The following is a 26061-nucleotide window of genomic DNA, read 5'->3' on the forward strand; positions in this document are numbered from 1 at the left end:
TATGGACCTCGGAAGCAAGCAGGGGTGTCCATACTTGTTATCAAATAAAATAGACTTCAAACCAAAGTTAATCAAAATGGATAAACAAGGACACTACATACTGCTGAAGGGAACCATACACCAACAAGACTTAACGAAACTTTCTTCTCAGCAACATATGGATCCTTCTCAAAAATAGACCATATATTATGTCACAGGGCAAATCTTAGCAAATACAAACAAGTAGAGATACTACCATACATTTTATCTGATCATAATGGAATGAAATTGGAAATCAATAATAAAATAAAGAAAGAAAAAATCCTACATCACATGGAGAATAAACAATATGCTACTGAATGAACAAAGGGTTATAGAAGACATCAAAGAGGAAATTAAAAAATTCTTAGAGGTGAATGAAAACTCAGACACAACATATCAAAGTCTCTGGGACACTATGAAAGCAGTACTAAGAGGAAAATTCATTTCATGGAGCTCATTCCTTAAAAGAAGGAAAAGCCAACAAATAAATGACCTCACACTACACCTCGAAGCCTTAGAAAAAGAAGAACAAATCAACAGCAAATACAGTAGAAGGCAAGAAATAATTAAAATCAGAGCTGAAATCAATGAAATTGAAACAAAAGAAACAATCGAAAAAATTGACAAAACTAAAAGTTGGTTCTTTGAAAAAATAAATAAGATTGATAGACCACTAGCCACGCTAACAAAGAAAAGAAGAGCGAGAACCCAAATTACTCGCTTACGGGATGAAAAAGGCAACATCACAACAGACACTTCAGAAATACAGAAGATAATTAGAAATTATTTTGAAACCCTATACTCTAATAAAATAGAGGATAGTGAAAACATCGATAAATTCCTTAAGGCATATGAGCTACCCAGAACCAAGAAAAGAAACGGACGGATATACAGCAGAGTTTTACAAGAACTTTAAAGAAGAACTAATATCAATACTCGTCAATCTATTTCAGGAGATAGAAAAGAGGGAGTACATCCAAATTCATTCTATGAGGCCAACATCACCCTGATTCCAAAACTAGATAAAGACACTTCAAAGAAAGAAAACTTCAGACCAATATCCCTAATGAATATAGATGCAAAAATCCTCAATAAAATTCTGGCAAATTGGATACAAAAACATATCAAAAAGATTGTGCACCATGACCAAGTGGGATTCATCCCTGGGATGCAAGGCTGGTTCAGTATACAGAAATCAATAAATGTAATTCACCACATCAATAGACTTAAAGATAAGAACCATATGATCATCTTGATAGATGCTGAAAAAGCGTTCAACAAAATACAGCATCCCTTTATGTTCAAAACTCTAGAAAAATTAGGGATAACATGAAATTACCTCAACATGGTAAAAGCTATATACGCTAAGCCTCAGGCCAGCATCATTCTAAATGGAGAAAAATTGAAGGCATTCCCTTTAAAATCTGGAACAAGACAGGGATGCCCTTTCTCACCACTTCTATTCAACATAGTTCTTGAAACACTAGCCAGAGCAATTAGACAGATGAAAGAAATTAAAGGCATAAATATAGGAAAAGAAGAACTTAAATTAGCACTATTTGCCAATGACATGATCCTATACCTAGCAGACCCAAAAAGTTCAACCAAAAAACTTCTAGAACTAGTAAATGAATTCAGCAATGTGGCAGGATATAAAATCAATACCAGTAAATCAAAGGCATTCCTGTATATCAGTGACTAATTCTCTGAAATGGAAATGAGGACAACTACTCCATTTACAATATCCTCAAGAAAAAAAAAATACCTAGGAATCAACCTAACAAAAGAGGTGAAAGATCTATACAATGAAAACTACAGAACTACAAAACTACAGAAAGAAATAGAAGAAGACCTTAGAAAATGGAAGGATTTACCTTGTTCATCGATTGGTAGAATTAATATTTGTTAAGATGGCCATATTACCAAAAGCACTTTACAGATTCAGTGCAATTCCCTCAAAATCCCAATGACATTCCTTGCAGAAATAGAAAAAAGCAATCATGAAATTCATCTGGAAAAATAAAAGACCCAGAATAGCTAAAGTAATTCTAAGCAGGAAGAGTGAAATTGGTGGTATTGCGATTCCAGATTTTAAACTATACTATAGAGCAATAGTAACAAAAACAGCATGGTCCTGGCACCAAAACAGGCTGGTAGACCAATGGTACAGAATAGAGGACACAGAGACAAATCCACAAAATTACAACTACGTTATATTAGACAAAGGTGCTAAAAACATGCAATGGAGAAAGGATAGCATCTTCAACAAATGGTGCTGGGAGAACTAGAAATGCATATGCAACAAAATGAAATTGAATCCCTTTCTCTCACCATACACAAAAGTCAACTCAAAATGGGTCAAGGAGCTAGGAATCAGACCAAAGACTCTGTGTCTAATAGAAGAAAAGTTGGCCCTAATCTTCATCACGTGGGGGCAGGCCCCAAATTTCTTAATAAGACACCTATAGCACAAGAGTTAAAACCAAGAATCAACAAATGGGACGAATTCAAACTAAAAAGTTTTTTCTCAGCAAGAGAAATAATATGTGAGGTGAATAGGGAGCCTACATCCTGGGAACAAATTTTTACCCCTCAAACATCAGATAGAGCTCTAATCTCTAGAGTATACAAAGAACTCAAAAAGTTAAACAACAAAAAAGCAAATAACCCAATCAACAAATGGGCGAAGGACTTGAACAGAAACTTCTCAGAAGAGGATATACAATCAATCAACAAATACATGAAAAAAATGCTCACCATCTCTAGCAATCACAGAAATGCAAATTAAAACTACTCTAAGATACCATCTCACTCCAATAAGAATGGCAGCCATTATGAAGTCAAACAACAATAAGGGCTGGCGAGGATGAGGGGAAAAAGGTACACTCATACATTGCTGATAGGACTGCAAATTGGTGCAGCCAATTTGGAAAGCAGTATGGAGATTCCTTGGAAAGCTGGGAATAAAACCACCATTTGACCCAGGTATTCCCCTTCTGGGACTATACCCAAAAGACCTAAAAAGAGCATACTACAGGGACACAGCCACATCAATGTTTATAGCAGCACAATTCACAATAGCTCGAATGTGGAACCAACCTAGATGCCCTTCAGTAGATGAATGGATTTTTAAAATGTGGCTTTTATACACAATGGAATATTACTCAGCACTAAAAAATACCAAGATCATGGCATTTGCAGGCAAATGGATGGCATTAGAGCAGATTATGCTAAGTGAAGTTAGCCAATCCCTAAAAAACAAATGCCAAATGTCTTCTCTGATATAAGGGGTGGTGACTCAAAATGGGATAGGGAAGAAGAGCATGAGAAGAAGACTACCACTAAATAGGGAAGAGAGGTGGGAGGGAAAAAGAGGGAGAAGGGGAGTTGCTCGGTGGAAGGAGATGGAAGGAGAACCTCATTGTTATACAGAATACATATATGATGTTGTGATGAGAAAAAGAAAAAAAAGTGTGTCACATTAGATTGGATAGAGAGAAAGGATGGGAGAGGAGGAGAGGAGTAGGGGGGATAGGAAGGGCAGCAGAATAGAATAGACATTATGATTGATGTATATACATTCCATGTATGTATTATATGTCAAAATACATTCTGCTGTCATGTATGACTAAAAAAAATAAATAAATCGTATGGTTAAAAAAAACACAGTAGATGTTAAACTCTGAGAGAAAGGAGGAAAGATTTGTTGTGTAGGGGATAAGGGGGGTTCAGAGATATTAATAACGTCCTATCATTTTTTAAAAATATTTCTTTTTTAGTTGTAATTGGACACAATAACTTATATTTATTTTTATGTGGTGCTGAGGATTGAACTCAGAGCCTAGCTCGCATGTGCTAGACAAGCGCTCTACCGCTGAGCTACAGCCCTAGCCCATAATGTCCCATCATTATTAAAAGTCCTGTATGTTACAGATATCCTTTAATGTCTAAGTGCCATATTTCATAATTCTAATACAGTATTTAGAATCAGTAAAGCTCTAAAAGCATAGCAATCTGGCTCCAGTAGGCCTTATGTGCCAAGAATTCTCTATTTCAGTAATATTTTCAGTGATTACCATATTATAGAAAAGTATAAAAATTGATGTTCATTGAGAAAATGCTAAGGCATGCTAAATATAATTTTCAGAAAAGGGAACTGTGCATTATAGATTCATAGTATAGTTTAAATTTTTATTGGAAATGATGAAAATATATTTAATATATTAATCTCAAAAAAGGGGGTAATCTTGAGCTATTTGGAAATTTCTGTATTTCTAGAGCTGTGAGTTGTTTCACAATGTCCTAGAAATTATGATTTGTTGCATATATTTATATATAGTCAGGCTTCCATGTCCATGAATTCAACCAAGTATATATTGAAAATATTAGGGGAAAATATACCTGTGATGCATATTTACAGATTTTTTTTCTATCACTATTCCCTAAACAATACAGTATAATAACTGTTTACATGCCATTTACATTATATTAGGTATTTTACGTAATCCAGAGATGATTTAAAGTATATTATGGAGGATCACCAGGCATGGGGACAGTGCCTTTAGTACCAGCTACTCAGGTGGCTGAGGCAGGAGGATCATTTGAGCCCAAGAATTTGGAGTTAACCTATACAACATAGCCCGGACCCTGACTCCAAAATAGATAGACAGACAGACAGACAGACAGATAGATAGATAGATAGATGATATGAAAACTCTCTACTCATTTTATATAAGGAATTTTTGAATTTGAACATCCCGGATTTTGGTATCCATCGGGAGTATTGGAACCAATCCCCCCCTGGGTAACAAGGTATAATCATGTGTATGATACTTCATTCAACACCTCAAGTATTAGTGAATGAGATATTATGCCTTCATGTGTTCCTTATTAGAGATACAGATTAATAGACTCATATTGTGTTTAGCAATTTGCTATTGAAAGGGTTGACATGCAGTCAGAGGGTTTTGCTTCTGGATCCCTGTACTATTAGGGAGTTCACTTAACCTCTCTGAAGTTCCATTTCTTCAGCATGATCTTTACACTGTTTATACTTTTAATGACATGTGTCTGAAAGTGCATTTACAATGCCCTTTTTCAATATTAGGCATAATAATTAGATTGGAACCAATTTAAATAGTCCAGTCTTGCTAAAGAGAATCTTTATTAATTCTGTAGCTCGTTGGGTGCTCAATACAAATTAGATATTTTAGTTCTTTCAATCTTTAGATGTAACTTTCTTATTTTTGTGTAATATTTTAAAAATACATTTGTGTTTTATTTTGATTTTTTGAAGTGCTGGGGATCAAACATAGGGCCTTGTGCATACTAAAGTAAGCACTCTACCGCTGAGCTATATCCCCAGCCCACAAACATTATTTTATAAAAACTATACATTTTTTTACTCATTTTCAGATGTAAATGTTTCCAAGTCCTTTAGTAAATTGCATTATTGTGATAACCTTTGTTTTACACATTGGTATCATATTTTTTTGTTTTTGAGCTACAGGGACGTGTGCTTTTTACTGATGTAATTGTAAGCAACTTTATGTCACAAACTAAATATATTTATGATGTTGTGGCATTAAATCAAAACTAAGGAAAGAATAAACTGCTGGTAAGAAAAGTTCTGCCTCTGTAATCCCACTAAAGTGATTAATTCTATATTGTGCTAGATGGTTTGTTAAAGAGACTGAACTTTCTGACAAGGTAAGCTGGAGCCTAGCAGAATTCTACCTGGCCTCATATTTATGTGTAGGATGACCATCTTGAAAAAAACAATACATGATAGTTAAAAATATTGTTCCGCAAATCTTAAAATATACATATTTGTTTTGGAAGCTGCAAAAAGGAATCTTTAAAGTTTGTTCTGCATATTTTATTAGAAAGCTCTTAAAATGAGACATATTGGTTGGCTATGCTGTAATAAAACACACATAGTACCTGTCTGTAAGATCTAGGCTCTGAAACATTAAAGCAGACAGATCATGGATATGCTCTTCATAAAACATTTTACTTAATTACCAACAATTGGGGAAATCAAGTTGAAAATTGGTATTCATTGTACTCCTTTCCAGCTTTTGTGTAGAAGTGAATTTCTTTTTTTTTTTTTTTTTTTTTTCAAAATATAGGGTTGGGGAAAATTAAAAGCTTTTTTTTTTTTTAGTAGAATTTTGTTTTGTTTGCTTTTTAGCTCTCTGACCTTTATGGGGGCAGGTAGAAAAATGAGAAAGATAACCAAAAGTTCCCTGTGGTTTTGAATCTTATTTTGTAATTAGTACTTACTTATCACATTGGACAAGTAGGTCTGTAGTTAAATAATTAAAGTAATATCTTTATCAATAAATGCCAAGTTATAAAAACTGTCTTTCATTCACATAGAGGTTTGTTTTGTTTTTAGTTTACATAAAGCTTTTTATGTGAAAGGCAAGTAAGTAGAAATGGTTTATCTTTATTTTACACAAATTAAGCGACTTCTTTTAGCTAATACCAAATTATTATTTTACAGGTCTGTAAATTGCAAGTACATCACTTATGAAATATATACAAATATAAAGAATTGAGCTAGGGTTGTGGCTCAGTGGTAGAGTGCTTGCCTAGCATGTGTGAGGCACTGGGTTCGATTCTTAGCACTGCATATGAATAAATAAAATAAAGGTCCACTAAAAAAATTACAAAAAAAAAGAGAATATAAGGAATATAAAATTTAGTACTAGAAGAACACTATTTTAAAATTGTACTATTGAAAGTTGCTTTTCAACTTAGGCAGACTAATTAGATAAAAATAATTTTAAAAATACAATTTATCATATTTTAGATTTCTAATTAAGCTAAATTTTAAAAAGCATTTAAGAAGAAGCAAAAACTAAAACTAAAAGTTTCTAAAAGATATGAAAGAATATCTTTATGACTTGTAGACAATAATTTCTTTAGGCACAGAAAACAATAATCATAAAAGGAAGAAATGATGTTAGATTTCATCAATTAAAAGCATCTACTGTGAAAAGAAAACATTCAAAAAGTGAATAGGCACATCATAGACTAAGACAAAATATTTATAAAACATATATGTGATAACCAACCTGCGTCCAAATATATAAAGGGTACCCACAACTTAATGATAAAGAGACAATTCGGTTAAAAATTGGACAAGATCTGAGGAGACACTTCACAAAGAGAGATATATAAATGACCAGTAAGTACAGCACACACATTGTTAATCATCATAAAAATGCAAAGTAAGTTGATAGATATTAGGACACCAGAATGGCCAAAATTTAACAAGAAAAAATACTGACAATACCAAATAATGATTAGGATGTGAAGCAACCAGTGTTCTCATACATTGCTTACACACATGCAAAGATGGTACATATACTTTGGCAAAATAGGTTAGCAGTTTTGTGGGTTTATTTATAACAGCTCTTTTGAGGCATAAAATTTACTGGTTTTAAGTTTGCAGTTCAGTGAGTTTTGGTAAACGTGTACAGTTATGAAAACAGTAGAACAACCAAAATATATAACATTTCCATTACCTTCATGTCCTGTTACACGTGCTCCAGGTAACTGTGCGTCTGTTTTCAGACAATATAGTTTTATCTTTTCTAGAATATCATAGAAATGCAGTCATTTCAGTTAAAAATTAGACAATTAAGTATGTAACATTTTGTGTCTGGCTTTTTTTTTTTTTTTCTCACCAAAATACTTTTGGGATTCATTAACATTGTATTTTAAAAATTGGCAAAAGATTTGAACAGACATTTAACAAAAGAATATAAATAAATGATCAGTAAACATACCATATTAACATACTCAGTATCACTAGTCAACAGACAAATAAAAATTAAAATCTTGATAATACATGTATTAGCAATTGGAACACAAATGCATTGCTGGTGAGAATGCAAAATGGTACAGCTACATTCAAAAACAGGCAACTTTTTTAAAAAAATTAATGCTATAATTCCCATATAAAACATTTATTTTACTTCAGTGTAATTTAATGATGAAGTAATTGTTCACTAAAGTTCATGGTACCTTTTGAAATTGTTTTTCCCCAAGCAGTGGGGATTGAACCCATTGCCTTGCACTTGCTAGCTTCATCACCAGCCTCCACCCACACCTGCTTGTCTGTCTTCCTTCCTTCCTTCCTTCCTTCTCTCCCTCCCTCCCTCCCTCCCTCCCTCCCTCCCTCCCTCCCTCTCTCTCTCTCTCTCTCTCTCTCTCTCTGTCTCTCTCTCTCTCTCTCTTTTTTTTTCCGGATAAGTTTCTCAGTCTGGCCTCAAATATAAAATCCTCCTGCCTCAGCCTCTCAAGTAGCTGGCATTACAGGTGTGCACCACTGTTTGTAGCATTGTTCATAGCTTATTCGTAGCACTTTTTCTTACAGCAGCCAAAAACTAGGAAATAACCAAAATGTCTACCAACAGGAAATAGATTTTTCTAAGTTCTAGAATAAGCAAGACTAATTATATTGCTTTTCTATTGCCACTATAACAAATTACCATAAACTTAGGGGTGTAAACAGCACATACTTTTTATCTTACATTTTTATAGGTCAGGAGACTAACACAGTCTCCTCAGACTAAATCAGGATGCTGATAGAGCTGTGATTTTTGCTGTGGGCTCTGGGTAGGATCCTTTTTCTTGCTTTTTCTAACTTCTAGAGGCACTACTCCTTGATTCGTGGTCCTCTTACTCTGTCTTCAAGCCAACATTGCATCACACTGACCTCTTCTGCCTCCTTCCTCTTTTAAGGACCCTTGTGATTACATTGGGTTCATACTAGTAAACCAGAATAATCTCCCCATTTTAAAGTCAGCTGATTAGCTGTTTATTTCTGTCCCCAGCCTTAATTCCTTTTGTCACATTGGTAACATACAGTTTCCAGGGATTAAATCATGAACATCTTTAGGGACCATTATTTCACCCTTCCATACTTTTAATCTTTTTTAAGATTAAAAAAAGATTGGTGGGGCTGGGGATGTGGCTCAAGCCGTAGCGCGCTCGCCTGGAATGCGTGCGGCCCGGGTTCGATCCTCAGCACCACATACAAACAAAGATGTTGTGCCTGCCGATAACTAAAAAATAAATATTAAAAAATTCTCTCTCTCTCCCTCTCTCTCTCTCTCTCTTTAAAAAAAAAAAAAAAAAAAAAGATTGGTGATTGTCTCTGAGGAGTACCGAATAGAAAGTAAGGGGAATTAATAGGGCAGTGATGTGTGGAATTTGGTGGCAAAATAGAAGTGTCTTCTGTTATGATAGAGGGAATATACAAGGTTGTAATCATTTGTCAAATTCACACAGCTAAGATTTATATATTTCAATGTATGTAAATTTAATTTTATAAAAAGTACTATTAAAAGTAAAAACAATGAGGGGACATGGGGAATGGGAGGAAGCATAAAGGAAACATGGGATTACAGGCATGCACCACCATACCTGGTATCACAAGTTAATATTTAAAGTATCGGACTTTGCAGTAATAACTGAAGTTTCTTTTTGGTAGCCATGAAGAACTATATTCAGGTCGCCCTTATGGAGCCCTTGATTCAGGTTTCAATAGTGTGGACAGTGGTGATAAGAGATGGTCAGGGAATGAGGTAAGTTTTTCTTTATTCTGAATGTCACAACTCCTGATTAAGAGAAAATAAAATAATGAAAAGGAAATATCTAAACTGGGTCCAGTTTTCTTATTACATAACAGATAAGTCAAGGCAAATATCTCACATAGCTCTACCATTCAAAAATAGTATTCTGTTTCTTTACCATCTTTTTATCATGTGTATTCTCACATGCTTGTTCCTCATTGTAAAAATAGTTTCTTTTTCTGGAAAGCTGAATAGCAGTTAAGTCAGTAAAACTGAAACCTAAAATCTGAGGGTCTGGGGTAAATCTGGAGGAGAGATGGTAGAAGAAGTGCTAGAAGGTAGGAAAATAAATAGTAGTAAGGAGATGGAATCTTACTGAAGAATACCACATGCTCAGAATTACATTTTTTTCCTTTTTTGTTCAATTACCAGTGATAATGTTTCCTGCTTTTTAAAAATTATTAAGGTGTAATATTTTAGCTATACATTTATTAAATGAACAAATGAGCTTTTGTTACCCGGACTGGTAACATAGTTTATAACATGTTTCACTGAATGCAAAGAAAATCAAATTTTGGACTGGGGTTGTGACTCAGTGGCAGAGCGCTTGCCTCAAACCTCTGAGGCACTGGGTTTGATCCTCAGCACCACATTAAAAGTAAATAAACAAAATAAAAATATTGTGTCCCTATATAACTAAGAAAATTTTTTTAAAAAATTAAATTTTGACCTCAGCTCATTTATATATATATATTTGTTGTTGTTGTTGTTCCAGGGATTGAACTTGGGGCATTAAACCATTGAGTGATATCACCAGCCCTTTTATTTGTTTGTTTGTTTGTTTATTTATTTTTATTTATTTATTTTTATTGGGGGGGGTTACCAGGGATTGAACTCAAAGATACTTGACCACTGAGTTGTATCCCTAGCCCTATATTTTATTTTATTTAGAGACACTAAATAGGGTCTCACTGAGTTGCTTAGCGCCTAACCATTGCTGAGACTGGCTTTAGAACTTGTGATTTTCCTGTCTCAGCCTCCCAAGCCGCTGGGATTATAGGCATGTGCCACCTCCTGGTCTTTATTTTTTATTTTTGAGACAGGGGCTCACTGAGTTTCTTGGTCTCGCTGAGTTGCTGAGGTTCATGGATCCTCCTGCCTCAGCCTCCTAAGTCCCTGGCCATAGCTACCACACCTGGCTACTTTTATTTATAACTTAGGATTGCTTGTGTATGTTTATCTGGGTAGCTGTGTACATAAATGTCGCTTTATCCATAGAGAGATATATGTAGATAAAGTTATATACTCATAAATACCTTTATTTCTTCTTTTTGGTAATTATAGTAAAATATATGTAACATAAAGTTTTAACCATTGGGGTGGGGGGTACTGGGATTGAACTCAGGGGCACTCAACTATTGAGCCACATCTCCAGCCCTATTTTGTATTTTATTTAGAGATAGGGTCTCACTGAGTTGCTTAGCACCTTGCTGTTACTGAGGCTGACTTTGAACCCACAATCCTCCTGCCTCAGCTCCTGAGTTGCTGGGATTACAGGCATGCACCACTGTGCCCAGCTAAGTTTTAACCATTTTAAAGTGTACATTTCTTTTGCATTCAGTACATTCATATTGTCCTACAATAATCTTTATTGTCTTATTTCCAAAACTTTTTCACTATTTTTTCTTAAATGTAATTTTATTTATTTATTTTTTTTACCCTTTCCAGTCACTTTTTTTTTATTTTTATTTTTATTTTTTTTTATTAGTTATTCAAAACATTACAAAGATTGCAGAATCTTATCGGTTACACATCCACATTTTTACATAATTAAATGTAATTTTAATTAGTTTATATTGTGCTCATATAAATATGCATCCAAATTTGAAATTTTTTTTTAATGTTTCTACTACTTTTTTAAGCCTACAGATGAATTTTCAGATCTGCCTCTCCGAGTAGCAGAGATTACTAAAGAACAAAGACTACGACGAGAAAGCCAATACCAAGAGAATCGCAACAGTTTAGTAGTAACAAATGGTGGAGGTAAACATAATCTCAATGACATCTGAAATCTTTATAGTCACCTGAACTTTTTTTTTAATATGTACTATAAATAAAAAATATTCATCAGTTGTTGATGGACCTTTATTTTATTTACTTATTTATATGAAGTGCTGAGATTCAAACCCAGTGCCTCACACATGCAAGGCAAGCACTCTACCGCTGAGCTACAACTCTAGCCCCTGGTCATGTTAACTTTTTAAAGTGGTCTCTTTCACATCTATTCCTGTGGTTCATGTATCTGTAACTTCTTCACTTTTGGGGGGTTGTGGGGAGAGGGAGTGCTATCAGTTTAACCCAGGGTTGTTTAACCACTGAGCTACGTCTCCAGCCTTTTTTATTTTTTTTATTTTTTAGATAGATTCTCAATAAGTTGCTTAGGGCCTCACTAAATTGCTGAGGCTGACTTTGAATTTGCCATCCTTCTGCCTCAGCCTGCAGAGCCACTGGAATTACAGGCATGTGCCACCATGCCTGGCCACATCTTCTTTTAAAGTACCATTCTCCCTTAGTAAGATTTTCCTTTTTGAGCTGGGGATGTAGCTTAGTAGTAGAGCATGTGCAAGGCCCTGGGTTTAATCCCCAATACCACAAAAAAAAAAAAAAAAACTCCTTTTTTAAGGCATTATTTGATCTCTGTAAGAATTCAGCACTTTTCTTTTTCTATATGTTTGCCTTTTCTTTCATCTAGAATAATGATTTTCAAGGACTTCTGAATCCATTTTCCTTATTCTGGCATTTAAAACATTGTAGTTTTCATAGAGTGAGCAGGTTTTTTTCTGCTTTCTTGTATTTCTGAAGCAGACTTAAAATATTGTAATCATTTTATATTGCTTTAGTTTGAGTAACCACATACTGATGTTTAAATTTTGTGAATCGCATATAAAGGAAGAAATGGCTTTGATTGTCCATTATGTTGTAACAGAAGAGCTTTCATCTGTGAATGATTATTTCAATTAAGAGGTTTGCTGTTTTTCTTTTCCTCACCATTTTGATATTCTTTATTCTGGTCATTTAACATTGCATTCACATTTAAAATAGTTTCAATTTTCTTTTAAATTTTTTTCTTATATATGTTCCCTTCAGTTCATTTGATATTTAAAATAATTTAAAATAATTTTTAGCTTTTCTAATTTCTAATTAGAAAATTTTCTAATTTCTAATTTTCTAAATTTTCTAATTTTCTAATTTCCTTTTTTCAGCCCTTAGCCATATGTGGTTATGAAGCATTTGAAATGTACTATAAATACTGAATAGAGATGTACTATAAATAAAAAATATTCATCAGATTTTGAAGACTTTCTATGAGAGAAAATATAAAATAATAGTATCTTATGTCAACTATTTAAAATAACATTTAGATATACCAGACAAAAGTAAAGTATTTAAATTAACGTCCCTTTATTTTTTTATTTGTTCTAATTAGTTAACCATGACAGTAGAATGCATGTTTACACACTGTACATAAAAGGAGTATAACTTCTCTTTCTTCTGGTTGTACATGATGTAGAATCATACCAAGTGTGTAATCATATACATACATAGGATACTAATGTCTTGATTCATTGAACTATCCTTACTATCCCCATACCTCCTCCCCTTTCTTCACTCCCTTCTGCCTAATCCAAAGTACCTCTGTTTTTCCCTAGCCACTCCCCTGCCTTATTATGAATTAGCTTCCACATATCAGAGAAAACATTTGGTCTTTGCTTTTGGAGGATTGGCTTATTTCACTTAGCATGATATTCTCTAGCTCCATCCATTTACCTACAAATGCCATAATTTCATTCTTCTTTAAGGTTGAGTAATATTCCATTGTGTGTGTGTGTGTGTGTGTGTGTGTATGTGTATATATATATATATACCACAGTTTCTTTATCCATTCATCTATTGAAAAGCATCTAGGTTGTGAATTGAGCTGCTATAAACATTGATATGGCTGTGTCACTTAGTATGCTGATTTTAAGTTCTTTTGATATAAACTGAGGAGTCTGATAGCTGAGTCAAATGGTGGTTTTATTTCAAGTTTTCTGAGGAATCTCCATACTACTTTCCAGAGTTGTTGCACCAATTTGCAGTCCCACCAGCAATGTATGAGTATGCCTTTTTCCCCATATCCTTGCCAACATATATTATTACTTGTATTCTTAATAATTGCCATTCTGACTGAAGTGGGATGAAATCTAAGTAGTTTTGATTTGCATTTCTCTAATTGCTAGAGATATGAATAGTCTTTCATATATTTATTAACGAATTGTATTTCTTCTTGAAGTCTCTGTTCAGTTCCTTAGCTGAAGGGTTGTTTTTTTTGGTTTTGAGTTCTTTATATATCCTGGAGATTGATAAATCACCTTCCCACCCCCCTTTTTTTAACATGGCTACTAGAAAATTTTAAATTACATATATGGTTTACTTTCATGTCTTCCATTCTTTTTCTCTTAGACCATACTGGTCTAGCTAGTATGAAGAAGTGATGTTGCTTTCTTGGGAAATGGTCATAATATAAACTATTTAATCAGATAGATTGTGAACATTGAAAGAAATTGATTTCTGTACCTGGTTTCTAATTTTTTATCTTTTTAGTTATTAACAAATTTTAAGGCACTGGGTTTGTGGCTCAGCAGTAGAGCGCTCACCTTGCACATGCGAGGCACTGGGTTCGATCCTCAGCACCACATAAAAATAAATAAATAAAATAAAGGTATTGTGTCCAGTTATAACTAAGAAAAAAAAACTTTAAAAAACTTTAACAACTTAAAGACTTATTTTAATATTAACTGCAGTTACAGAATTATTTAAAAATAATTGACTCAGAAAAAACTAAATTAAAAAATAGTCTTCTCCAAATTATCTATTCCCAGAAACTACAACTATGGGACATCATAAAATAATGGTTGGTTGAGATTTAATGTATTTCTGGAGAAACCATCTTAACAGCAAGGATTTTTCTTAGTGTACCCTTTTAGCTAGTTGTTAAAAGTCATTAGTTTTAAACTTAAAAATAATAGGACATTCCAAAACTTACCAGCTGAAACAATTAGGTGACTATATCTTATTTATATTCCTTTCTTTTCCCTAAAGCATCTTGAGAAAAAAAATTCCTTAAGTGATTCCTTTCATTCACAAATTGCTGCAAACAAAATATCTTCAACATTGACCTCTAGGGAATAATTTTCTAAATAGGAAAATCTTTGTTCTGATCTTTTTTTTTTTTTTTTTTTTAAGTCTGACAAAGTTTCAGGAAGGGAAACAGCCAGTAACTCTCTTTCTTGCCAAGTCCGGTTTCTTCCTACCCTTTCTCTTTTTTATAGCCTTTCACATGTTTTTGAGTTGATTATGTTAGGTTTTCTGCCTTACAGTTCCCCGAGAGATATTAAGCCTCAAACTAAAGCATTAAAAGAAGGTGCACTTTTCCATCTTTAAAAATTAATCTGTTGTATTTGTTCCACAAACTCAAACAGTCTTATTTAAAAAAAAAGAAGGAAGGAAAGAAATATTGAAGGTCTGCATTTCAATAGTTACTATCAGTTATTGCATTTTTTGAGTGAATTAGGACTAAGATTTTCAGAAGACTGTTTTTGTGAGTAGCTGTGGACTAAATAATTAAGGTTTATGTAAATTACCCTTATCATTCCTTCTACTTTCAGAATAGAAAATGTTGGGGAGAAAGAAAATATAATTTAAGTAAATGTCTTTTATTGGCTGTCTAACTTGGAATGTTTTTTTCTGGTGTGTGTGTGTGTGGTATATACAGTGGAACATGATCTGGATCAAATTGACTACATTGACAGCTGTACTGCAGAGGAAGAAGAGGATGAGGTGAAACGGTCCAAGGGACTGGACTCAGAGAGCCTCAGTTCACAGTTTATGGCATATATTGAACAACGGCGAGTCTCTCATGAGGTAGTATTGCTCTCCCCTAGTAAGAACAATTAAGACAGTATAATTTTCTATCTTATCAGTGATTTGTTTGTTTATCCCTAATTATTGTATAATGTTCACTTCTGATTTTAGTCCTAATTTTTTCAGATTTATTCAGAAAATCAGACAATATTCTTAAGTAGGATTTAGGTTTGTTTTTCAAATAAGGAGACAAATTTTGTAATTTTGAAGAAGGACTAAAAGGGTTCCTAAGAGTAGCCTAAGGCCTTTGAAGAAAACACAAAGGAATGTGATGCTTTTCATTGTTTTTAGGATTTCTAGTGAGTCTTTGTTTTTTGCTTTTTTTATTGTTATTAATTGAAAAAATCATAATTTGATTGATCAGTAATTAAGAATTACACCACAAATTTAACTTCTGAGGCAATATACAACTTGCCCATAGACAAGTGGGCAAAAGTTTCAGGAAGGGAAACAGCCAGTAATGTAATATGATTGTATATCATAAGGTTCTTTATGACTTGTTTCATAAATCTTTCTAAAATCTTTCTTAAAATTATTGAAGCTTTTAAATTAAGTTAACAGAATATAAATTGTTTGCTATTAAAATTCTTGGGTGTCTCTTATGGTGGAGTGTTGAATTGACTTAGAAAACAAATGAGCATTCAGCCCACTGCAGAATCTTTGCCAGTTCCCCAAGGGTCTCAAGTAGAATAGCATTCTTCAGTATATCTAGTCAGCGTAATAAAATGGCTCTATTTGGGTGGATGTGATGTCGATGTCTGGAGTTCATTGCAGGCTCTGAGCAGGGGTTATTTGGGAAACAGTTGGGGCCTTTTTGGAGAATGATGTATTTAATCACTTTTAAGTGGGGCTTGTTGTAGAGTGATATTATCATCTTTAGAAAGAATCCTTTGGTTTTCCTATTTGAAAGCTTTTGAACACAATATTTTTTGTTCAGAGGATACTCTTGCACTTAAAGTTGAATAAAGTTATATAAGTCAAATCTTATAGCCCAGGGATAGCACTAGACCAGGTGATTAATGAAGTGCGTGTGATTTAGGCTATTAACATCTTTGCTGGAATAAAAACTACTTTACAATAAACGTAAAATTAATAATTTCACATTATACTCTTTAAAGAAAACCTTTTTCTTTTCTTGTGATCCTCTTTGATCACTGTATAGTTAATTAGGCTACAAAAGTATCTCCACTAAAACTGAAAACACTATTACACTCCTCTGAAAAAATAAGCTACCATTTCTTTAATCCATTTTATTGGTTCTTTGTAATTGGTTTTAAATTCCACCTACTTACTATATATGGTAGTTTTCAATGATTGTATATCATAAGGTTCTTTATGACTTGTTTCATAAATCTTTCTAAAATTTGATGATCTGTAAAATTATGATGACGCAGTATTTTTTTAAATGGCTTAACAACCAGTGAAGATATGTCTTTTTGTATTCCTGTATACTATATTTTTAAAAGATTGCTTAAAAAATTTAAATTTAAGGAACAAGCTATTTGAGATGTTAAAACATTTTGCTGTTATCTAATTTTATTAAAATTCCTCTCACATATATAGATCAACCCTGCCTGAACAGCGTATGACATATAGTTACTTTTTAAATTAGATTAATGTCACATTCATTCTGTTATGGAAATTCAGTGAACCTCTCACAGTAATTTTAGAGAATTGCAATATCATAAAACCAGGGTAGTAAGTCACCGATATAGCATCTGTGGAGAGATGTTTGTTTCTTAAAAAATGACATAGTCATCCAGGCTCAATGGTGCCTGCCTATATAGTCCCAGTGACTCAGGAGGCTGAGATGAGAGGATCACAAGTTCAGTCGTAGCTTTGGGAACTTAGTAAGGCCCTCAGCAATTTAGCAAGACTCTGTATTATAATAAAAAAGATTAGGGATGTAGCTCAGTGGTAAAGCATCCCCGCTTAATTCTCCCCAAAAGTAACAGTCATTCCCCCCAAAAATAACAGTCATAAAATCAGAGTAATTATTTTCTTATCAGGGTTTCAGAATTCATTCTATATGCCCTAACATTAAGGCAGTCACCTTTTAACTCTTTGGAGTAAATTACCAAAGAGGATTTTCTAGTTACGTGTAGATATATCACACATAATTTCATGGAGGTACAATATACTATATTGTGTTAGACTATACTGAAGTAGTTTGACATTTGATTTTTAGTTATCTTTTTTGGAGAAGTTGTTTTCTTAGTTTTCCCTTGAAGAATACCCCTTTTGATGATTTTTGGTGTTGACACAAGATTGTATTGCTTCTGTAGATTCTCATTCACATATAATATACTGTGATAATCTTTAAACTTCTTGCCTTTGGCTTATCATTTTATTTTTCAGTGTGTGATCCAGCTTAATTTTCCTTAGTAATACTTTTTGAAAATGACCTTTACCTTTTAGTTTATAGATAAGTTCAGTTGCCACTATTTCTCTTTTAATTAATATTGTATTTTACCTTAAAGAGAATTTACTTTTTGTTTTATTTATTTATTTACTTACTTACTTATTTATTAATTTTAGTATCGGGGATTGAACTATTCGGGGACACTCAGCCACTGAGCCACATTTCCAACCATATTTTGTATTTTATTTAAAGACAGGGTTTCATAAGTTGTTTAGCACCTCACTTTTGCTGAGGCTGTCTTTGAACCTGAGATCTCTTGCCTCAGCCTCCCAAGCCACTGGGATTACAGGCATGCACCACCAGCCTGGCAGTATTTTATCTTGATATACATCAGCATCCCCAGAACTATTTGTAAAACTAAGATAAGAGAGTTATGGTAGTGAAAAAGTAAAGAGAAAATCTACCCAGTGAATTCCCTATTACTACAAATGTTCAATAGAAACTTGGTTAATGTTGGGGTGGGATAGATAGAAATTTCTGTCCTGGCTGGGCACAGCTGAGGCAGGAGGATCATGAGTTCAAAGTCAGCCTCAGCAGCACTTAGCAATTCAGTGAGACCTTGTCTCTAAATAAAATATGTTTTTAAAAAGGACTGGGGTTGTGGTTCGGTGGTTAAGCACCCCTGGGTTCAATCCCATTTTTTTACAAAAAATAAAAATAAAAAGATAATTTGTGTCCTGGGTGGAAGCTTGTATTATATGACCTCTAAGATTCTTTCTTATCATTCAATAAATATTAGTGGTTTGGGTCACTATAATTTATATAATATAGCAAGTAGGAAATCTTTTTTAGATATAATGTATATTGTGAATATTTTATCAAAAATATGCAAGTACTCTATAGCGCTTTCAGAAAGTTTACATTTTAAGATTCTATTGAAATTATTTTTGCTGTAATGCACAAATCCCTAAAAAGTTGAATGTGAATGGTGTAATCACTGTATTTTGGATACACGTTAAATTGATTTATTTATCCTATTTTTGATTTAGTGTTCACCAGTAAAGACAAGTGCCATTAGGGAGTTTCAAAAAACAGAAGACATGAGAAGATATTTACATCAAAACAGGTTTGAAAAAGCAATTCTATTTACTTCTTTCTGTCTTAAAACTCAGTGATAAGAATGAAGTAATTTTGGTTTTCCCCTAGATGCATGTATAATGAATACGTTTAGGTATTGTGTGTTTTAGAGACCATGTATTTAAAATGATGACAGTGTTCTTTTGTGCTCCTGCTATAAAAAAAGGTAAAATTGATTTATTAATTCTGAAATCAGGTCACCTGAACTATAGCAGTACAAGTAATTAATTTGAAGATACTTAAGAGCTTTAAGATTGTTGTGTTGATAATGTATGGATTCATGTATAAATAGGGCTTAAAGATTTTTTTAACTTAAATTTTGACTAGATAACAGGGACAGATATAATGATACGTATTCTTATTCCTATCTTGATCAGTATGATCTTTCTACTACAGTTAATACCTATTTCTAAAATGAGCTTGACTGTTTAGAATGCTGCTTCTCATCCTTGAATTCCAAAAGCTTTCTTCCCATAAACTATATGACAGTAGCTGAAATTTTTCCAGCAGTTGGTTCTTTCCCTGTTCTGTTTTTATGAAGTCTTTTCTTTTCCCTACTTTTTTTTATTGGTGCATTATAATTTGCATACTGATGGGATTTGTTGTTACATATTTGTACATGCACACAGTAGAGAATATAACAATATGATTTGGCCAGTGTCATGATAAAGTCTTAAAGCAGCATCCCCAACCTTTTTTTTTTTTTGAAACAGGATCTCACTAAACTGCCTTATGAGATCAGGGTCTCGAATTTAGCAGTCCATCTGCCTCACTGAGTTACTGAGGCTGGTCTTTAGCAGTCCTCCTGCCTCAGCCTCCTGAGTTGCTGGGATTATAGGCTTGTGCCATCACGCCTGGCTGATATGCCTATTTTTAAATGACTATAAATTTACTACGTAGAAACTGTTGTACATAGTTCTTTATGCTTGAGTGGTTATTAATGTTATCTCAGGGACTGTGATATATATGAATTAAAGAAAATGTAGGAAGAACAATGAAAGAAAAAAAAATCTCATAACTTGGCTTAGTTAAATTTTATATGCTTTGACATTTATCTCAGAATAGCTTTTTAGTTACCATATGTTCTTATACCAAGGGTATGGTCTTTGAGAATCCGGTTTCATGCACAGGTTTCCTATTAACATTTCCTCACCTTGGGCAGACCTAAGTTTTATCTCCCATCCCTCTCACCTTCTATGTCCATCATAGGTGAGGCTAAAGATCTCCAGGATTTAGTAGAGACCCTCAAGGTAAAAGTCAGCTGTTTTACTCAGTTACTTTATGTATTAGTTTTGTCTTGTATCTATTAAGTTTAGCAGTTTAAAACACCCATTTATTTTATCACAGTTCTATAGGATAGAATTCTAGGCTTGCATAACTTTTCTGCTTAGAATCTTTAAAGACCAAAGTCAAGGTGTTGACTGGCCTAAGCCCTTTATTACTATATGGCTTACATTTAAATTTTTTGAACTGCATATGAAATCCAAGTACAGTATTATTTAGTCATTTATTGAATTTCAAAGCCAACTCACTAAAGACAAAGGCTCAAAATTGCCTTTCATCATTTACTAATAAAGTACCATGTCTAGGGTCAATGGCCTTCATCATTAGTCACCTTCCTTTGGTGAGGGGATTTTATCCTGTGTGGAGAGGATGAAGTATCTTCTTCAGTTTCAGACCCCAAAAGTTCATTATCTCCTTCCTGGGATCCTGTGTCTCTACCAGTTCCCAGAGAAAATTGAATAAAGATAAAAACTAATACCATACTAAATACCAGTTGCGTACCACTAGCAGCAGGACAATCAGCAACATGACCACAAACACCAGCAGGGTCAGCCTGTGGTGCCACATCTTGGGTGGAGGGTGGTCCCCTTAAGTTTGTGGGTGCAGGTTGCAGTGAACGGGTACATGCCCTAAATTTTTATCAGGAGACTCTGGAGAAGAATCCGCTTACAAGCTTGTACATGTTGTTGACAGAATGCAATTCATGTAGTTATAGACTAAGGACCTTGTTACCTTGCTGCTACCTGTCAGGAATTGTTCTAAATATAAAGTCCACCCACATTTCTTGGTTTGTGGCCCCCTCCATGTTCAAGAAGCAATGGTGGGCTAAATCTTCTGACATTTTAAGTCTTTCTGACTTTCCTTTCTGCCCATCTCATAAACTTTTGGCTTCTTTTGCTTTAAGGACTCATGATTACATTAGGTCCACCCAGATAATCTCCCAATTTTAAGGTCAACTGATTAGTAACCTCAGTTTCTTCTGTAAAGACCCCTCTTCCATATAATCCAGCATGCTCATTGGAATAAGACATGGGGGCTGAGTCTACCTAACACTATTTAATCCAAAGTTTCTATTTTAATTCTCTTTTAGAATCTAGTATTTTTTTCATGGTACCTTAGCAATGTATTTAGCAATATATTTTAAATATTACTTTCAGCATTGTAGTTGTTTCCATTGGAAGGGTCATTCAAGGTGTTTAGTCAGACCCAATGCTAGAAATGAAATTCAGAATTACTTCTTTTTTTTTTTTTTAAAGAGAGAGAGAGAGAGAGAGAGAATTTTATTATTTATTTTTTAGTTATCGGCGGACACAACATCTTTGTTTGTATGTGGTGCTGAGGATCGAACCCGGGCCGCACGCATGCCAGGCGAGCGTGCTACCACTTGAGCCACATCCCCAGCCCCCAGAATTACTTCTTAATTGGATATTTCAAATCACTAAAGTCTAATGTAGTCCTTGAATAAGAATTTCATACTTTAACTCCAGTTACCAGTTAAACTCAATATATACTTAAATAAAGATCAATATATACTTCGTTTGTTTATATAGCAGATGTTTGTTAAATATCTACTATGTGCCAGGTACTTTTCTGGGTGTGGGGATTTATTTATGAACATCAGTCACAATTCCCTCCATGAGCTTACATTCAATTGGAATAATGAATAAGAACCTAGAAATACACAATCGCCTCAAAATGCCTGACAACTCTCTCAGGCTCACAAGACTTGTATGTTACTTGGATAATATGTTAACAAAAAGAATCTGTGTCAGCAGTCTGACAGCTTCAAAGATGCAAAGGAATTCAGTCAGTTAACAAATTGCTACCTGCCCACTCTCATCCTGGCTCTCTGCTAGTGAACTGACAAAGAAAGTTGCTTACTTGGTTTTGTCTCTCAATTCCCTTCCTTTCCCCTCATCCACCAAGCTCTTCTCCTCTTTATATACCCCCAGCCTACCTCCTGAGGTTAGGAAAGTTTAAATAGAAAGTTTAGTAAATTGGTGAGTGTTTTATAGTTATTGGCCAAGATAGATTTTGTAACTTTGAATTTGAAGCTAGCAAAAATTATCATTTTTTAATTATCAAAATATCATTTTTTTAAAAAAGACTGCTTATAATTTGAATAGCATTTTAATGTAGGAGAGATGCCAATACTGGGCTGGGTCCTGTAAAGTTTATTAATTTTTGTAAGAAGTGATATGAAAGTAAAGAACATTTGGGTTAAGCCTGGAAGTTTTTTGTCTCGAGTATATTAAAGGTTAAAAAAAAAAAACTACTCACATTAAGTGATTTTACAAAGAGAACAATTCAAAATCTGCCTTATAAAGTTTGGATTTACTCAGCTCAAGTTACAAGATTTAAAAGATGTATGTTTTACCTGCATTTTTGTTTCTTATGTGCCAATATTCCATTCTTTTGGGAGACAGTGCCGGTGCCATTCATTCAAATAGTATTTCTTGAGCACTACAATGATTCTGGCTCTGTTCTAGGTCCCTGATATTTTGGAGCTTTCCTTTTAGTAGATGTAGACAAATGTATGTTACAAATACGTGTCTGGCCTTGCTAAGTGCTATAAAGAAAAATAAAACAGACTGAAAGAGATAATAGTGTCAAGGTGAGAGGAAAGTGAAAGTAATGTATTATTAGGTGATGTTATTTCAGTAGAAATCTGACAGTGTCATGAAGCAAGCACCATGGCTATCAAGGGTAGAAACTTCTAGGCAAGACCCTGAGGCAAGCACATACTTGGTATATTTAAGAAACACCAAGGAGTCTGAACAAGGCAGGACAGGTTAGGGGTGGATGATGATGTTTAAAGTAAAGTGGAGAGAATTAGGGCTTGAACAACTAGCAAAAGAAACTGAGGAGTGGTCATAAGGATAGAAGAGAGGGTTGTCTCAGAGGCTAAATGAAGAGAGTGATTTAAATAGTAAAAAAAAAAAAAAGACATAAACTACTGATAGGTTCAGTAAGGTAAAGACTAGGACATAAATATTAGATTTGGGAATGTTTATCATTGGCAAATTTGGGAGCTAAAAGAGCAGTTCAGTGAAGTTAAAAACAGGATTCATTTTGGAGTGGGAACAAAATAAATTGATGAGATAAAATGAAGACATGGATTTTTAAAGAATTTTGGACCACACACAGTGGCATACACCTGTAATCCCAGCGACCCGGGAGACTGAGGCAGGAGGATCTGGAGTTCAAAACCAGTCTCAGCAAAAGCGAAGCACTAAGCAACTCAGTGAGACCCTGTCTCTAAATAAAATACAAAATAGGGCTGGGGATGTGGCTCAGTGGTCAGGTGCCCCTGAGTTCAATCCCTGATACACACATGCACACACAGGCACACACACTCTCACACACACACACACACAAAAAAAAAAAACATTGTATAACATAGTGCTAAATTTATGGTACATAAACATTCTTAGAATGGGTTTGTTTGGCTCTTTCTGTGTTTTGGTCCAGTTCATCTACACATGGTCAATAAAAGCCACAGGAAACTTTAGCAGTGAAATTAGTAATCTAAAGACAAAGGTAGCTAATTCCTGTTTTTATAAATATATAGTCATTAGAATATACTTTTATAAGTTGTGTATACATGCAGTATCTTATTTAATTTTCATAGCATTTTACTGAGGATACAAAATTATCCTCATTTTTTATAAACGAGAAAGTTGAGGCTCAAGGAAGTTTAATAACTTTAAACTAATAACTAATTCATTGAATTAGGCCAAACCTTGGAGATTTGTGTAGGTTTGTGTGGATGGTAGATTATTCCCATTGCCTCTGTTATTTTATCAGAGAGTCAGCATCTCAGGCACAAGTCTAGGCAGCTAGGCAAAGTAAGATGTCCACCTGTCCAATGAGCAGGAAATTATGAGCTTATAGTCGTTTATATCACCAGCTCCAGCTCCATCAGTGCTTAAGAACAGCTTCTACTGCAGTATGCTACAATACTTCTGCCACTCAGCAAGTTTCATTTAAAAAAAAAAGTGTGTGTGGGGGGGAATGTTGTGAATACCTCAAAGTTTTGGAACCAATATTTTTTAAAAAGTGAGAAAAGAACAATAATAATGTAGCTTAAGTTTTAGTTCATATATATATATATGTGTGTGTGTGTGTGTCTATCTATTTATATATGTATGTATGTTTTGATACACACACACATATATACTTTTTGATACTGTGGATTGAACTCAGGGGTACTCAACTGCTGAGCCACATCCCCAGCCCTATTTTTTTTTTTTTTTTTTTTTTTTTTATTTAGAGAAAGAGTCTCCCTGAGTTGCTTAGCACTTCATTGCTGAGGCTGGCTTTGAACTCCAGATCCTCCTGCCTCAGCCTCCCAAGCCACTGGGATTACAGGTGTGTGCCACCATGCCTGGCAGTTCACTATATATTTTTAAAATTCAGAAAACTGTAAGATAGACCAGTGTTTCTCAACAAAGTATACAGCACCACTCCCAAGAGGATACTTGGAAATGTGTTTATGTATTGTGGGAATTAGTTGCCAAAATGAGCTGCAGGTGATACTGGCAGGCTTTGAGGCTAAACTACCTATAATGTGCAGGGCAATATTTTACAAAAAAAGAAAGATCCTATTTGAAAAGTAGGAGATGCTTATGTTGGAGAACGTGTTCATAGATTAAAAAAAAAAAAAAAAAAAAGTCATGCAACATGAAGATCATGGCAACACTGAGGAATAACAAAGCTGTAATGGCCCAACATTACCACCTGGTGATTGGTATGGAAGAACTGGGTCATTCTCAGATTCAGATGTCTTCTTTACTACCATTTGCATATGTCAGGCTTCCTTGTTCGTCTCCATCTTTAACTTTTCACAGCCATCACAGGAGTAATGAGAACTATTAGTGCTTTGAAGATTTGTTTTTATTTCTCTGATAGCATACTTATTTCAGTGCATGTAAATCACCCTGACAGGCTAATAATTATTTCAGATTTCAGGTACTAAATGTCAGAAAGTCATTACTCCAATATTTTTAGTTTCAGGCACAAAAATGAGTTACAAAGACTTAAGACACTAAATCTGGTTCAGAAAAAGGGTAAATATCAGAGTATAATAATTAGCATTAATAACACTAAGAGGCAGATAGTACCTGTTATTTTATATGTATATCTTTTATTTGCAGATGGACATAATACCTTTATTTTATTTTTTTAATGTGGTGCCGGGGATCGAACCCAGTGCTTCATGCGTGCTAGGCAAGCGCTCCACCACTGAGCTGCAACCCCAGCCCCAGTACTTGTTGTTTTTAAGTATCAAATAGAGCTTCATCTCTTTCTTAAGAATAAAAGTCAACAGAATCTTTATTTTTGTTATTAAAATTATTTTTTATCAGTTGAAAATAAGTATAGAAGTGCTTTACAAGTACAGTTCCCAGGTTTTGTAGCATTCCAGATTTCTGTTGATAAAATGGCTTTGTATATTAAAGGATCTCAGTTTACATGTATCTTGTTCCGATCATAGGAGGAAAGAAGATAATAGTTGTATATGTCATAAAGAAATGATACCATTTGAAAAGTGATCCCAACTAGCTGTTTGTCAGTATCGTCTGACACCGACAGTTGTTAACTAGCTGTAGAATAATCAGTGATACCATCACATGAAATATGAGTTGGAGACATTAGTTATTTCTGTGGTTAAATTTAATGACTTAGTCTTAAGTTTACAAAATG

The 26061-nt window shown here is 34.1% G+C and overlaps 1 protein-coding gene and 1 pseudogene across 11 annotated transcripts in view; one reads left to right on the forward strand and one right to left on the reverse strand.

Annotated features, from left to right (window-relative positions):
• The window catches only part of Lrch3 (leucine rich repeats and calponin homology domain containing 3), a 165863-nt gene that overhangs the window by 60462 nt on the left and 79340 nt on the right, over nt 1–26061 (forward strand). For all 11 annotated transcript variants that reach the window (XR_013092533.1, XM_076868930.1, XM_076868935.1 and 8 more), the window contains exons 7-10: nt 9530–9623; nt 11534–11654; nt 15427–15575; nt 18987–19063. Coding sequence is in view for 10 of the 11 variants with exons in the window: in XM_076868930.1 (XP_076725045.1) it covers nt 9530–9623; nt 11534–11654; nt 15427–15575; nt 18987–19063 (441 nt within the window). In the remaining variant the exon portion in view is untranslated. The remainder of the gene's footprint in view (nt 1–9529; nt 9624–11533; nt 11655–15426; nt 15576–18986; nt 19064–26061) is intronic.
• Nucleotides 20666–20925, reverse strand: LOC143408965 (small integral membrane protein 13 pseudogene; annotated as a pseudogene).

Source organism: Callospermophilus lateralis, chromosome 10 (genome assembly GCF_048772815.1).
Source record: "Callospermophilus lateralis isolate mCalLat2 chromosome 10, mCalLat2.hap1, whole genome shotgun sequence".
NCBI lineage: Eukaryota > Metazoa > Chordata > Mammalia > Rodentia > Sciuridae > Callospermophilus > Callospermophilus lateralis.